This window comes from Pleuronectes platessa, chromosome 5 (genome assembly GCF_947347685.1).
Source record: "Pleuronectes platessa chromosome 5, fPlePla1.1, whole genome shotgun sequence".
NCBI classification, from domain to species: Eukaryota; Metazoa; Chordata; class Actinopteri; order Pleuronectiformes; family Pleuronectidae; genus Pleuronectes; species Pleuronectes platessa.
Genome location: NC_070630.1, coordinates 3041880 through 3054665, shown reverse-complemented (window position 1 = coordinate 3054665; position 12786 = coordinate 3041880). Strand labels below are relative to the sequence as shown.

The 12786-nt window shown below is 46.1% G+C and overlaps 3 protein-coding genes across 3 annotated transcripts; all 3 read left to right on the top strand.

Moving 5' to 3' along the window:
- Nucleotides 1-453: 453 nt before the first annotated feature.
- On the top strand, nucleotides 454-1601 carry LOC128439884 (claudin-4). Its single transcript, XM_053422373.1, has one exon. The coding sequence runs from the start codon at nucleotides 652-654 to the stop codon at nucleotides 1273-1275; it is 624 nt and encodes a 207-aa protein (XP_053278348.1). The 5' UTR covers nucleotides 454-651; the 3' UTR covers nucleotides 1276-1601.
- Nucleotides 1602-2461: 860 nt separating this feature from the next.
- Nucleotides 2462-6357, top strand: LOC128439882 (claudin-3). The gene is made up of 2 exons (XM_053422371.1): nucleotides 2462-3006; nucleotides 5206-6357. The coding sequence occupies exons 1-2, from the start codon at nucleotides 2531-2533 to the stop codon at nucleotides 5969-5971; spliced, it is 1242 nt and encodes a 413-aa protein (XP_053278346.1). The 5' UTR covers nucleotides 2462-2530; the 3' UTR covers nucleotides 5972-6357.
- Nucleotides 6358-7679: 1322 nt separating this feature from the next.
- On the top strand, nucleotides 7680-11692 carry LOC128439883 (claudin-4). The gene is made up of 2 exons (XM_053422372.1): nucleotides 7680-8586; nucleotides 10720-11692. The coding sequence occupies exons 1-2, from the start codon at nucleotides 8111-8113 to the stop codon at nucleotides 11384-11386; spliced, it is 1143 nt and encodes a 380-aa protein (XP_053278347.1). The 5' UTR covers nucleotides 7680-8110; the 3' UTR covers nucleotides 11387-11692.
- Nucleotides 11693-12786: the final 1094 nt, after the last annotated feature.

Here is a 12786-nt window from a genome sequence, read left to right as displayed (position 1 = left end):
AAAACCCGACACTTCCTCGTCTGTTACAAATGGCCTTTTTGTTCAGATCACGATAATTGACCGAAACTCTAAACCTCTTCAATCAGGAAACATTTTTTTTGCAGGAACTTAAAAATGCTAAATAAGGACCCGTGGACCGATGAGGTTCTTCACAGTTCCTCAAACACAGACGGGTGACAGACATCCGGCTGTTTCCAGTCACTTTAACCACAGAACAGATAAGATGCAGACATTTTTTAAAAAGCAACACGAACATACATGACGACATGATGGACAGAAAGGTTTTCAGGGTGCGGCTGCCGCTGGTTTGGAAAGTCGTCTGAGCTCAGTCACTGTTAGTCACCGCCATCGTCACTGATTCACCTGCAGCAAAAACTGACATGATGACACATGTCCCGGGCTGGGAGGGGGGGGGGTGGTGTGTGTGTGGTCGTCACGTCACAGCTTACTGTGCAGGTGTGTGTGTGTGTGTGTGTGTGTCAAGCCCCTCCCGGGTGAAGTGTATATAAGACCCACTCCAACCTTTTCCAAACATTTACTCTTGAGCATCTTTCCAGTGAAACTTCACTGACTTCCAGAGACTCGACTGTTGGACCTTTTTTCACTTTTTTCACTTTTTGGACATCTGAGCAAGAATCTTTCTGAGGAGACATGGTTGCAGCCGGTTTGCAGATCCTGGGCATCGCCCTGTGCATCATTGGCTGGATCGGGGCCATCGTGGCCTGCGCCCTGCCCATGTGGAAGGTGACGGCCTTCATCGGTCAGAACATCGTCACGGCTCAGACCACCTGGGAGGGGATCTGGATGACCTGCGTGGTGCAGAGCACGGGCCAGATGCAGTGCAAGGTGTACGACTCCATGCTGGCTCTCTCCAGGGACCTGCAGGCCGCCCGCGCCCTCATCATCGTCGCTATCATTCTGGGCGTCCTCGGCATCCTCCTGTCCCTCGCTGGGGGCAAGTGCACCAACTGCGTGGAGGACGAGGCCACCAAGGCCAAAGTCTGCGTCGCCTCAGGTGTGATCTTCATCCTCACCGGCGTCTTGACCCTCATCCCCGTGTCCTGGACAGCAAACACCGTCATCCAGAACTTCTACGACCCACTGATGATGGGCTCCCAGAAGAGGGAGCTGGGAGCGGCGCTCTTCATCGGCTGGGGGGGCGCGGCCCTCCTCATCATCGGGGGTGCATTCCTCTGCGCCAACTGCCCTCCCAAGGATAACTTCTCCGCCAAGTACAATGCCCCGCGTTCATCTGCACCCAGGGACTACGTGTGAGGAGCGAGGGGCCGCGTGGGGAGAGACTGATGAAAAGACTTTGTGGTCACATCCCCTACATTGTGTACCATTTGAATTTCACATGGATTTTCCCAGAGCTCCCAGTTCAGCCACTGTCGTTTGTTTCATCGGTGCCAAGATCAAGACGCGAGCACCACACCCCAAACTGCCAATGTGGGCCGAGTGGAGAAGAGATGGAGCAACACACACGTTGTGTTGCTGTGCTTTTGTTACTTGATTCTCTTTTGTTGTCAACATTTGTCCTTTTACATCATTTCATGTTAATGGTCTGAAACTGTAAATAAAGATTTTTTTATTACATTTTCCATGCTTTTGGTGTTGTTGTTATTTACTTGTTATTCAAACAGATTATAGATTTTAGAAAATATTTTGAGTTTATAGATATTTAAAAGATATGATACATGTTTTATAGAAATATAATACTAGATTCCTCATATCAACTTGTCTCGTGATAAATATTTATTATATTACATTTAAAATACTCGGAAAAAATAGGTTTTAAACGGAGACTTCATTTTGATAAAGGCTTATTAAATTACATAATCACAGAAGAGAACAACAAAATACAAATAAAAACAATAATACAAAAAATACACTATAAAATATCTAGGGTTTATAATTCTTGTGAGATAATGAGATTATGTTGATCTTTTACTTTTAAAAACTTGTTTATGTTCTCTGAGTAATTTAGTGTCTCAGTAACTACCTGTTCAACACTGCCCCCTTGCTGTAAAGAAAGATAAAGCATCTTGAGGTTCCTCATTCTCAGGTAAACAACTGAAATTTCATAATTTCAGTTGTTTACTTTCTAATTAAGATTTAACTGTAAATAAACCCATTGTTCAATTTGAATTCACGATGCAGTGGTTTGGTCCAGTTTGTATATTGAACAGTTTGTTTATTGAACACATTTTGTTCAGAGTTTATGAATAAAGTTGTTAAAGTTTGTAAGTTGTTCTTCCGTCTCATCAGTGAAGGAATCAGAGGACGAATGGTTAATTAAAGTCTAAAGCTGTTTTCCTGCATCTGACCTTGAAGCAGCTGGTTTCATGCAGGTCAGCACCAGTAAAGGTCACTGGCTCTGTGTTTGTGTGTAAACTCCCTCCAGCCAATAGGAGCTGAGGACCGAGGTGTCAGATACCCTCATGTCCCGGCTCCTTCTCCTCTTTATAAATACGAGCCGGCACCGTCCCACTCGTCCTTCTCTTTGGATTTAAAGGTGCGAGGAGGAAAAATGGTTTCCCAGGGGATTCAGATGATCGGCATATCGATGGCCGTGATCGGCTGGTTCATGGTGGTGGTGGTGTGCGCCCTGCCCATGTGGAAGGTCACCGCTTTCATCGGCGCCAACATCATCACGGCTCAGACCATCTGGCAGGGCATGTGGATGAACTGCGTGGTGCAGAGCACGGGCCAGATGCAGTGCAAGGTGTACGACTCCATGCTGGCTCTGCCCCAGGACCTGCAGGCCGCCCGCGCCATGACCATCATCTCCATCCTGACGGGGATCTTCGGCGTGGTGGTGGCCATCGCCGGTGGGAAGTGCACCAACTGCATTGAGGACGAGCGGTCCAAGGCAAAGGCTAGCATCCTGGCTGGAGTCCTGTTCATCGTCTCGGGGCTGCTCTGCCTCATCCCCGTGTCCTGGTCGGCCAACACCATCATCACAAACTTCTACAACCCGCTGATGCTCAACGCCCAGAGGTACGAGTTAGGGGCGGCGCTGTACATCGGGTGGGCGGCTGCAGCTCTCCTGCTGCTGGGGGGGGCACTGCTCTGCTGGAACTGCCCCCCCAAACACGAACAGCCCCACTACGTCCCCAAATTCATCCCCGTGAGGTCGACCTCCACGTCCAGAGAGTACGTGTAGGAGGGTTTGACCTTCAGACATGGACTCTCAAGGTCACGGGAACAGGAAAGGAAATGAGGGTTTGATTTAGGATTCAAAAACATATATATTGAATATATATGAAATCATAGGTCGATGAAACAACATCACTGTTTCCACTGTTTTTTTCATGCGTTGGACTTAAACACCAAAACTTGATTTATCATTATATTTTATTTTAAATGTCTAAGTCTAACAACGAGGATTACAAATATAACTTCTACTTACAGCAGATTTGCTTTGGAAATATCTGCTTTAATAACAAAAGGACGTGTCAGTCGTTGCTCTCTCTCTTCTCTGGTGTTTAGTTTAATATGTAAAACATTTTTATCAGTGTCCTTGTCCTTGTAATTCCATATTCAGGTCTTTGAACCTCTCGATACTCTGTTTGATTGTGAATGTTGTACTTTTCTATCAATGTAAATAAAAAATATATTCTGAATGGATTGTTATCTATTTCTTTAACATCAGAAGATTAGTTTTTCTAGAGAATAATCCATAGGTCTTGATTTAACGGTGGTGCATCTTAAGAAGTTTTCCTAATAAACAAACTGAGCCCTTAATTGTCCACAAGTTAAATTACAAGAAACAAACACAACATCTTTTTAATTTGTCCTACAGTGAATAATCTCATTATACACCGAGAGGAGACAAGTTAATCTAAACAATAATTTGCTGACATGTTACATTTTTTTAATCTGTGGCTTCGATCTTTAAAATGTTGTGTTGTGGGTTTTTCATCTCCGCCCTCTCGTCAGCTTCCTGTAAACAAGCATCCCCCCCCCCCCCCCCCCCCCCCCCCCCCCCCCCCCCGGTGGAGACGAGAGTGACCGGGCTCAGTATCATGTGACTGAGGTGTCGACAGGTTTCCATCATGGGATTGATTATAGATGCAAAGTGAGAGAGCGAGCGGCTTCCTGTGTGTGTCTTTGTTTCTCTGACACTGAAACACACATTCTCTCCTCCTCACTCTGGAAATGATCGTCTGTCTTAAATCTTCCTGAATGAAAGTCACATGTTGTGTTTACTCCTTTGACAACCCGACACAGAAACAAACACACACTCAGCATCAGGGACTCAAACAAACAGCGGCTGAAGACAAGAGAGATCAAGTCCCTCTGCTTGTTGTGGGTTTGACTTGTTGTTGATGAGTCACCATTAGCTCACTCTTTGTTTGTTTGTTTGTTTTTATCACTTTCTTTATTGTTGTGAGATTTCTGGATCTTTTCACTGATTTTCCCGAAAATAATTCAGGGATCTGGATGAAATCAGACATATTTAGATTTCTCCATTAGAGATGAAATGTGGTGCACTTAAACTACTATGCTTTACTTATATTTATATGTAGGTAAAATCTGCCCTTTGTGTATAATTTTGACCATAAAAGATGAATTTATGGCTCAGCATCGTGTCAGTTTGATTTAATGTGCGGCCCTGGGGTCCTTTTTGCCTGCCTGGGCCCCAAAGTCCCTTGAACCGCTCCTGGCTGTGATTAAATCAGAATCAAGAGCACAACTAACATAACGGTAGCAAATGAAATAACTCAAACACTATAATAACACAATTGAATAATAAATATCAGCTTGAAACATCTCTAAAAAGGTAAATGTCAATCGCAGCTTCATTATGAAATCATCTCATTATCTCTCATCGATGTGTTTGAGGGTTCAGACGTCCCGACAGAGCTCTCATTTCAAATTGGCACAGTAAAGAGCCTGTTAGTGAAAACAAGGACCCTTGAAGAGTTGATGTAACTCCGCCCCCCCCCCCCCCGTCCTTCCTCCAGCAGACGCACATAAAACTTTGTTATCCAAGGACAGAAGTAAAGCAGTGTTTCAGAACGCCTGCCACTCCTCTAGCTCCAGGAGCAGGAATCTTGTTTGTCCAGAAGAACTCACCTGACGACCGGCCGGCGCCTCCTCCTGCAGCTCGTTCCCCGAGAGGCAGGAGAGCTGCTTCACTCCGACAGACACGAACAGACGTCTGCTCGGAAACGCTTCGCTCTCCGGCCGCGGACAAAGCCTCTTCACCATGGGGAGGATTGGCAAGGAAGTGGCAGGTCAGATCATCAGCTTCATTGGCATGGTCGGGGTGGCGGTGAGCTTGGGCATCCCCATGTGGAGGGTGACCACTTACATCGGAGCCAACATCGTGACGGGTCAGATCGTGTGGGACGGCCTGTGGATGAACTGCGTGATGCAGAGCACGGGCCAGATGCAGTGCAAGCTGAACGAGTCGGTGATGAAGCTGTCCCCGGACCTGCAAGCCGCCCGAGCTCTGGTCATCATCTCCCTCATCTGCGGCTTCCTGGGCTTCATCGTCAGCTTCATCGGGGCCCGGTGCACCGGCTGCCTGAAGAAAGAGGCCTCCCAGGCCAACGTGGTGATCATCAGCGGCTGCCTCATCATCCTGGCCGCCGTCCTGATCCTCATCCCCGTCTGCTGGTCTGCCACCATCACCATCACAGACTTTCAGAACCCCTTGACCCTCCAGACGCAGAAGAGGGAAATCGGAGCGTCCATCTACATCGGCTGGGGCTCGGCGGCCATCCTCCTGATCGGGGGGATCATCCTGACCACCTCGTGTCCTCCTCAGCAGCCCATGTATGGATACCCAGGCTACCCACCAGCACCAGGGTACCCCTACACAGGCCCAGGGCCGAACCCAGCCACGTACGCCCCCGTGTACGCACCCCCGTCCAGCCGACCCTACACAGGGACGGGGTCGTATGCACCCACCAAGCCCTACGCTGCACCCCCCACATACGCTCCTAGAAACTACCAATAGAAGCTGAAAGACTTCCGAGAAACCACGACAGCACCAAAACAGACTTTGTGTTTAGGGGCCGGTAGGTTTCTCCAATAACCTGTTGGAATAAATTCACTCAAGCCATCAATGTTTGTTTATTGTGAATCTCTGATGAAATGATTTTCTGATTTTCTGGATTCCTTTGTTCTCTGAAGCTGAAATCTGCTCGAGTCCCGTCACGAGAGAAATGTTGCATCAACAAGCTTGTGTTTGCACTGAGGCTGGAGAAGCTGTTCAGCAGTTAATATATTTATTCACTCGTCATACAGAGAATATTTTGTACGTATAGTGATGACTTGTGATTTGTGATGTGTTTGTTTTCTGCCACTTGATGAAAATGATTTCAATAAAACGTTTGTAGAATATTCACGTGTCTGTTTTTATGGATTCACGACATTCACGACCGATCAACACTCGTTAGGATCAATGTGCTTGATCATAAACTGGGAACTTCCTGTGTCACAGGTATCAGGCACACAAAACATACAAGATCAATAAAATACACAAAGTACAAAACTTGACCCAATATAATATATAAGCAGGTCTTGTCTAGTGACAAACTTTAAATGTTAAAAGATCAGAAAAGAAACGTGTGAACAGAAACTTGTCAGACAAACAAACCCTCGTCACAAACTGTCCGAAGAGGAAGTGTAACTCAAACCTCAGATCCACGTGTCACTGCAGGAAGTTGTTTGTTTCTATCAGAGTTATGCTAGAAAAGAAAAGAAAAGGCCAAATCACAGAATTATGGAAATGATAAAACATTAGAAGAAAAGAACCAGACGATAAAGAGCATCACGGTCTCTGGATGTAGATTCAGTCGAGTGGTTTCAGGATGAACTGAGCAGAAGGTGAAAGCTAAAACAAACCAGTGGAACCAACACATTCCTCTGCAGCAGAGTCACTGGAACAAACTCTCAGAACAATGAGTTGGTTCCGGTGAGTTTGTCTGTGACACAAATAACATTCATACTGTTGCTCATACAACACTTTTCAAAAGAAGGTCATAAAAATAATAATAATAATAAACAGACTAAACAGTCTTTTAACCAGCCGTTACTATAATCTGTGTTTTAATATCAGACACAATTCATTATTATCATTAAGTGTGAGACGAGGAGAAAAGGGTCGGGAACCAAACCTGCTGATCTTGGTTTAAACAACACGTGAACAAATGAATAATGAATAAATCCTCTGATCAGTTGTGTGTTTTATTGAACATAGTGAAAAGGCCGAGTCAGATCCCATCTAATGGTCAGAACTCTAACATAACTATAATTTAATCACTTGAATCTAAAGGCGGTGAAATGCAAATCAGAGGATCTGACTAACATCTTTAAAAAAGCCTTTTTGTTGTGATCTAATCAACTGCCACATTGATCAGTGTGATACTTTCATTCAACCTGGAAATCAAACACACAAATCCCCTCCTGTGGGGATGATGTCCTGTATCATGAGATTTGAAATAATGAGTTTCTCAGACCAGGTTTAATTATCAGCTCTGTAGAGAGTTACACACTCAGCAACATGGCTCAGAGAGCAACACATGTGATAAACAGGGAAACAAAACCAAAAAGACAACAGGAAACATCTGACGTGGAAGACATCGATGTTTATCAGTTAAGTAGTAATACAATGATCAGTTGAATTTTCCATTACATCGATTAAAGAGAGGTCAGAACACGGTGCTTTCCGTTAGCGTCGGACATCCGGTGAAACTCCCTCCGTGGTGGAGGAGCTGTTCTCTGAAGGGAAACCAGTCACGGGACCGGATCTTCCAGTCGATGGCCCAATCAAAGTTTGGCCACTGGTCCCCTGCATCGTTTGAATGAGGAATGCTGGGCGGCTCCAACGGCCTCGTTCACACAGAGCCATCGACGCTCATCTCATCGAAACTGCTGCGGCTCCACATACAGATGCTGTGAAGAATCTGGTCGGACTGGTAGGTCGCTCCACACACAGGTTTCAGGTCAGAGGGAAGGACACTGGGACTCCGCCTCCATGGACGACGTCCTTAAAAGCCAAGAACAAGAGCCACAGTGTTCATTCAACTGCCCAACCCGAGCCTGAGCTTCAGAGACGCTGCACCCGCCTCCAACAGGAAAGAAAGATCTCATCATGGTGTCTATGGGACGACAGATGCTGGGCTTTGTCCTGGCCATCATTGGCTTCCTGGGGACCATCATCGTGTGCGCCCTGCCCATGTGGAAGGTCACGGCCTTCATCGGCGCCAACATCGTGACGGCGCAGGTCATCTGGGAAGGCTTGTGGATGAACTGTGTCACGCAGAGCACCGGGCAGATGCAGTGCAAGATCTACGATTCTCTCCTGGCGCTGCCTCAGGACCTCCAGGCCGCCAGGTCCCTCATCGTCATCGCCATCATCGTCTCCGCCCTGGGGGTTCTCCTGGGCATCGCTGGGGGCAAGTGCACCAACTTCATCGAGGACCCAAACTCCAAAGCCAAGGTGGCCATCGCTGCCGGGATTATCTTCATCATTGCCGGGGTTCTCGTCCTCATCCCAGTCTGCTGGTCGGCCAACACCATCATCAGGGATTTCTACAACCCCCTCATGACCAACGCTCAGAGGAGAGAGCTGGGGGCCGCGCTCTACATCGGCTGGGGCACGGCCGCGCTCCTCCTGCTGGGCGGTGCCCTCCTCTGCAGCTCCTGCCCGGCTAAGGACAGTCCCGAGTATCCGGTCAAGTACTCCGGCGCCAGGTCAGCAGCCACCAGCCGAGCCTACGTCTGAGAGCCGGCTCGCTCCGACAAAGACTTCAAACTATTTGACTTTTCTTGAGTAACCCTCCGTCGTTGCGAGTCACTGAAAGCCCCACGAGTTGTGTCTCTGAGAACTGGTTGTCTAGGAAGTTCCGCTTTCTTTGGTGAAGGCGAGAGAGAGAGAGACGGTTTCTTAGAGAACGAGGAACCAAAGACCTGATGTGAAAACTCCAGAACTGGCAAGAAAACCGTCCAACAGTTTGACGACTGAGCTTTTCTGTGTTCGGCTTGTATCAAACCTTGTTTTCCTCTGAATGAAAGGAACTCTGTACAGTGCCGATAATATATTGTGTATTTTATTGTGTGAAATATTCTGCAATCATCTTTGTGCATCATGAAAAAATACTTTGTTCATCGAAATCCCTGATTTTTAATAAAACTTTTACCTAACTGATGTCTACGTGTTCATATTTCTTTAACTGAATAATTATGTGTTTTAAGTTTGAGGTAAAGACAACTTTAAAACAGGAAATTCAAACTGCTGCATGTTTAATATTTGTAATCAGGAAGAGATTGAAGGGCTGATCATTTCCAGGCCATGGGGCAAAAGACCGGGTGAAGAAAACAGTGATGAACCGGTTTCTGACTGATAATAACAACTCTGCACTTGTAATAACAAAGCCTCCATTTTGTGTGAGCTCTCGGTGCAGGCGTTAAACCGGCTCCACCGGTTCTACAGTGCGAGGTGCCAATCAAAGCCGTGTCACAGGACGAGTGAGAGTGGGTTGGTTTTAGAATTCAAACAATCTGGAATGGATACTCGAACAAGGAAAAGACAAGAGGACATTTTGAAAGAGGACCAATGATTATAAAGATCTCAGAGTGGATACTTGTCCCATAGAAACTCTGTGCCCGGTAGAAATTGTCCTATAAATTGTGTTTTTCATCAACACATCAACAGCAAATAAGTTTTGTAAGAATCATAATCACTGGTTAAATTACAAGGCCCTAAATTCCCTGATATCTTTATCAAGTTACACACATTCATAGATATCACTGCTCTTAATGTGCCAGATCGTTTCATCAAGATTCATGATTTATCTTTGAAAATCTTTGAAAATGACCAAAATCTAGAATCTGTCCCCGACCCTGACCCCCACCACATCCCTCCACCGGGTTTTCTGTGAGCGTCTAAAAACACAGTTCAGTGTATTTGGAATTAACTCGAAAGTAAATCATAATCAAATAGATTTAAAATTAGATGTTTACACAAGTGACGTGAGGCAGCTCACACCCTGTTTCTGCTTGAGACCTGGTTTCACATTCCTCTGTAGTTACTGAGGAATGTGAGAGAATCTCCTTCACCCCCGGATTCATTTATGACTTCATGACTAAGAACTCCTTCAGACATCCAAACATGTATTTAACGTTTTACTTTGACTTTTTAGCTTGGTCCAGGTCCCATCCACTAACAAAAAGGAGATGGGGGTCATGACCTGTACTGCGCCCAGCCACCAGGGGGCAATCAGATGCTTTGGCTGTCAGATCTAATTCTTCACAACCTGGTGGGGGGGATTTATTTCTAGTTCATCACTCTCATTGTTGTGTAAGTGAACGTGTGCAGAGACAAATCACTGTGTCGTGAACGGTTTAGTCTCAGTTTGCAGATTTGTGTCTTTGTCTTTTGTACAAACGTCGATACTCCGGGTTCTGTCCGTCCAACGTGACACGTCCGTCCTCCCCCCCTCTCGAGAGAACCGACAAATCCTCTTGTAACTCAAGCCTCACATCCATCCAGAGGAAGAACTGAAACCCCAACCTTCATTGTCCCCGTGCACAAAGAATCCTGCGCGGCTGGTATTCTTTGGCAGGGCCTGTGATCGGTCTTTAATAACTCTGGCTTTCACGCCTTCCTTTCTTCAGTGTCATTCTGCTTCAGTGTCATTCTGCTTCGGATGCACACGAGCTCCCGATCGACGCTGGAGATTTTCTCCGAAACTCCCAGAGAGTGAACACCATGACTTCCATGGGGATGCAGATGGCGGGCTGCGCTCTGGGCCTCCTGGGCTGGATCGGGGTGATCATCGCCTGCGCCGCGCCCATGTGGCGGGTCTCTGCTTTCATCGGCAGCAACATCGTGACCTCGCAGACCTTCTGGGAGGGCATCTGGATGACCTGCGTGGTCCAGAGCACAGGCCAGCTGCAGTGCAAGATCTACGACTCCATGTTGGCTCTGAGCGTAGACCTCCAGGCGGCCCGGGCCCTGATGGTGGTCTCCATCGTCGCTGGCATCATTGGGATCTTCATCGCCTTCGCCGGAGGAAAGTGCACCAACTTCATTCCGGATCAGAGGGCGAAGGCGAGGGCGTCGGTGGCCGCCGGCGTGATGCTGATCCTCAGTGGACTCCTGTGCCTCATCCCCGTGTCCTGGACCGCCAGTGAGATCATCAGGAACTTCTACAGCCCCTTGCTGGTGGACGCCCAGAGGCGAGAGCTCGGGGCGTCTCTTTACATCGGCTGGGGCGCCGGGGGCCTGCTGCTGCTGGGAGGGGGCCTGCTGTGTGCCACCTGCCCCCCCAAGGAGGAAGACTCCCCGTCGGTGAAGTACCTCCTGAACAAGCCCAGAAAAGTGGATTCAATTGTGTCCTACGCGCCATCAAAGACGTATATCTGACGTCTGGTTGACGACTCTGTGTTTGAAACTGAAGCTTGGAGTTTAATCCAGAAACATTTGTGGACGTGCAAGCGATGAAGAATGAAGACAAAGGGACAAAATGAAGGAAATGTGGACGTTATCGTCTTGAAGGAATCAAACTGTGGAGATTTCTTTAAATCTGAATGTTACTCGTGACATCCTCTGTGCACGGGGAAACTTTAAAGTGTGTTTTACAGGTTTGGGAATTGATTTGTTTCAGCACTTTGCAACTTTTGATATATATTCGAGACTCTATTTTTCACAATAAATGAACTTCTGTTGTCAGCTGTGTTTCTCTCAGGCTTCTTGTTTACAGTGTACATTTTAATTCCCCTGTGGTCATTGATACCAAACAGAGAGAAGTGAGAGAACCTGTTTGTCAGGTTCTTTTACCAGAATTCACCCAACAGGTGACTCAGGGACTCACACACCTGTCAGCTGAAAGATGACACACTTTTCAAAGTTTCGTCCGACACTGACGCACAAATACTAGATTTATTTATTTATAGGTTGTTGTCCACAGAGGACGTTTGTGTGTTTGAAAAGGGTTTTTATTTTTCCTTTTACAACCAATACCTCAAATTAAAGATAATTGCTTCTAAATAGAATCAAGTGGACGTCACAGATTTAATTAGTGTTGAATTCCTGTTTCCAGTGATTCAGTTCTTCCTGACCTGTCAGTCATGAGACCCACCTTTTCACCTTGATAGTGAAATACTGAAACATTTAAGTTTGCCTGCTCAAATTCCCAAATCAAGTTATTAAGATCATATATAATAAACCAGGTAACATAGGATAGAGGAGGGTCAGTCCGATAGATTCTTACATTCATCAACTCAACTCCAGAAATGCAAATTCCCTTCGCCAAAGAGGTTTGAGTTTCACTTGAGTTCGTTAATTAGGATTACTCAAAAACTACGGGACAGATCGCCCCCTGGTGGAGGGATGTGTTACAGCTCAGTGAGGAACCTTTTACATCAGGGGGCAGTTCAAGGAAGTTATTTTCACTTTATATAACTTTGTGTGATTTTTCAACATTTTTCATCTTTTTCTCGAGAACAATTGATGAATAAAACCAGGCTTATTTAAAACACTGATATTTTATTTTAAGTGTGAGCAGTTTGGTGCAGAAATACAAAATCAGGATCTAGTGAATTTAAATGTGTGTTTGTTTCCTGGTGTGATCTCTGTTGTGAAAGCAAATTACATCATCAGTGTGTTTAGGTTCTTTATGGGACATGGTGTCACCTGGTGGCCTTTTGCCTCAATGGCTCGAAAATCGGTGTATTTCTGGATTTACAGAAAATTTTAATATTTTGCTCTTTTATTTCTCACCAAACTATTTCAGATCCAGTATGAGATTATTGTATTTGTTTTAA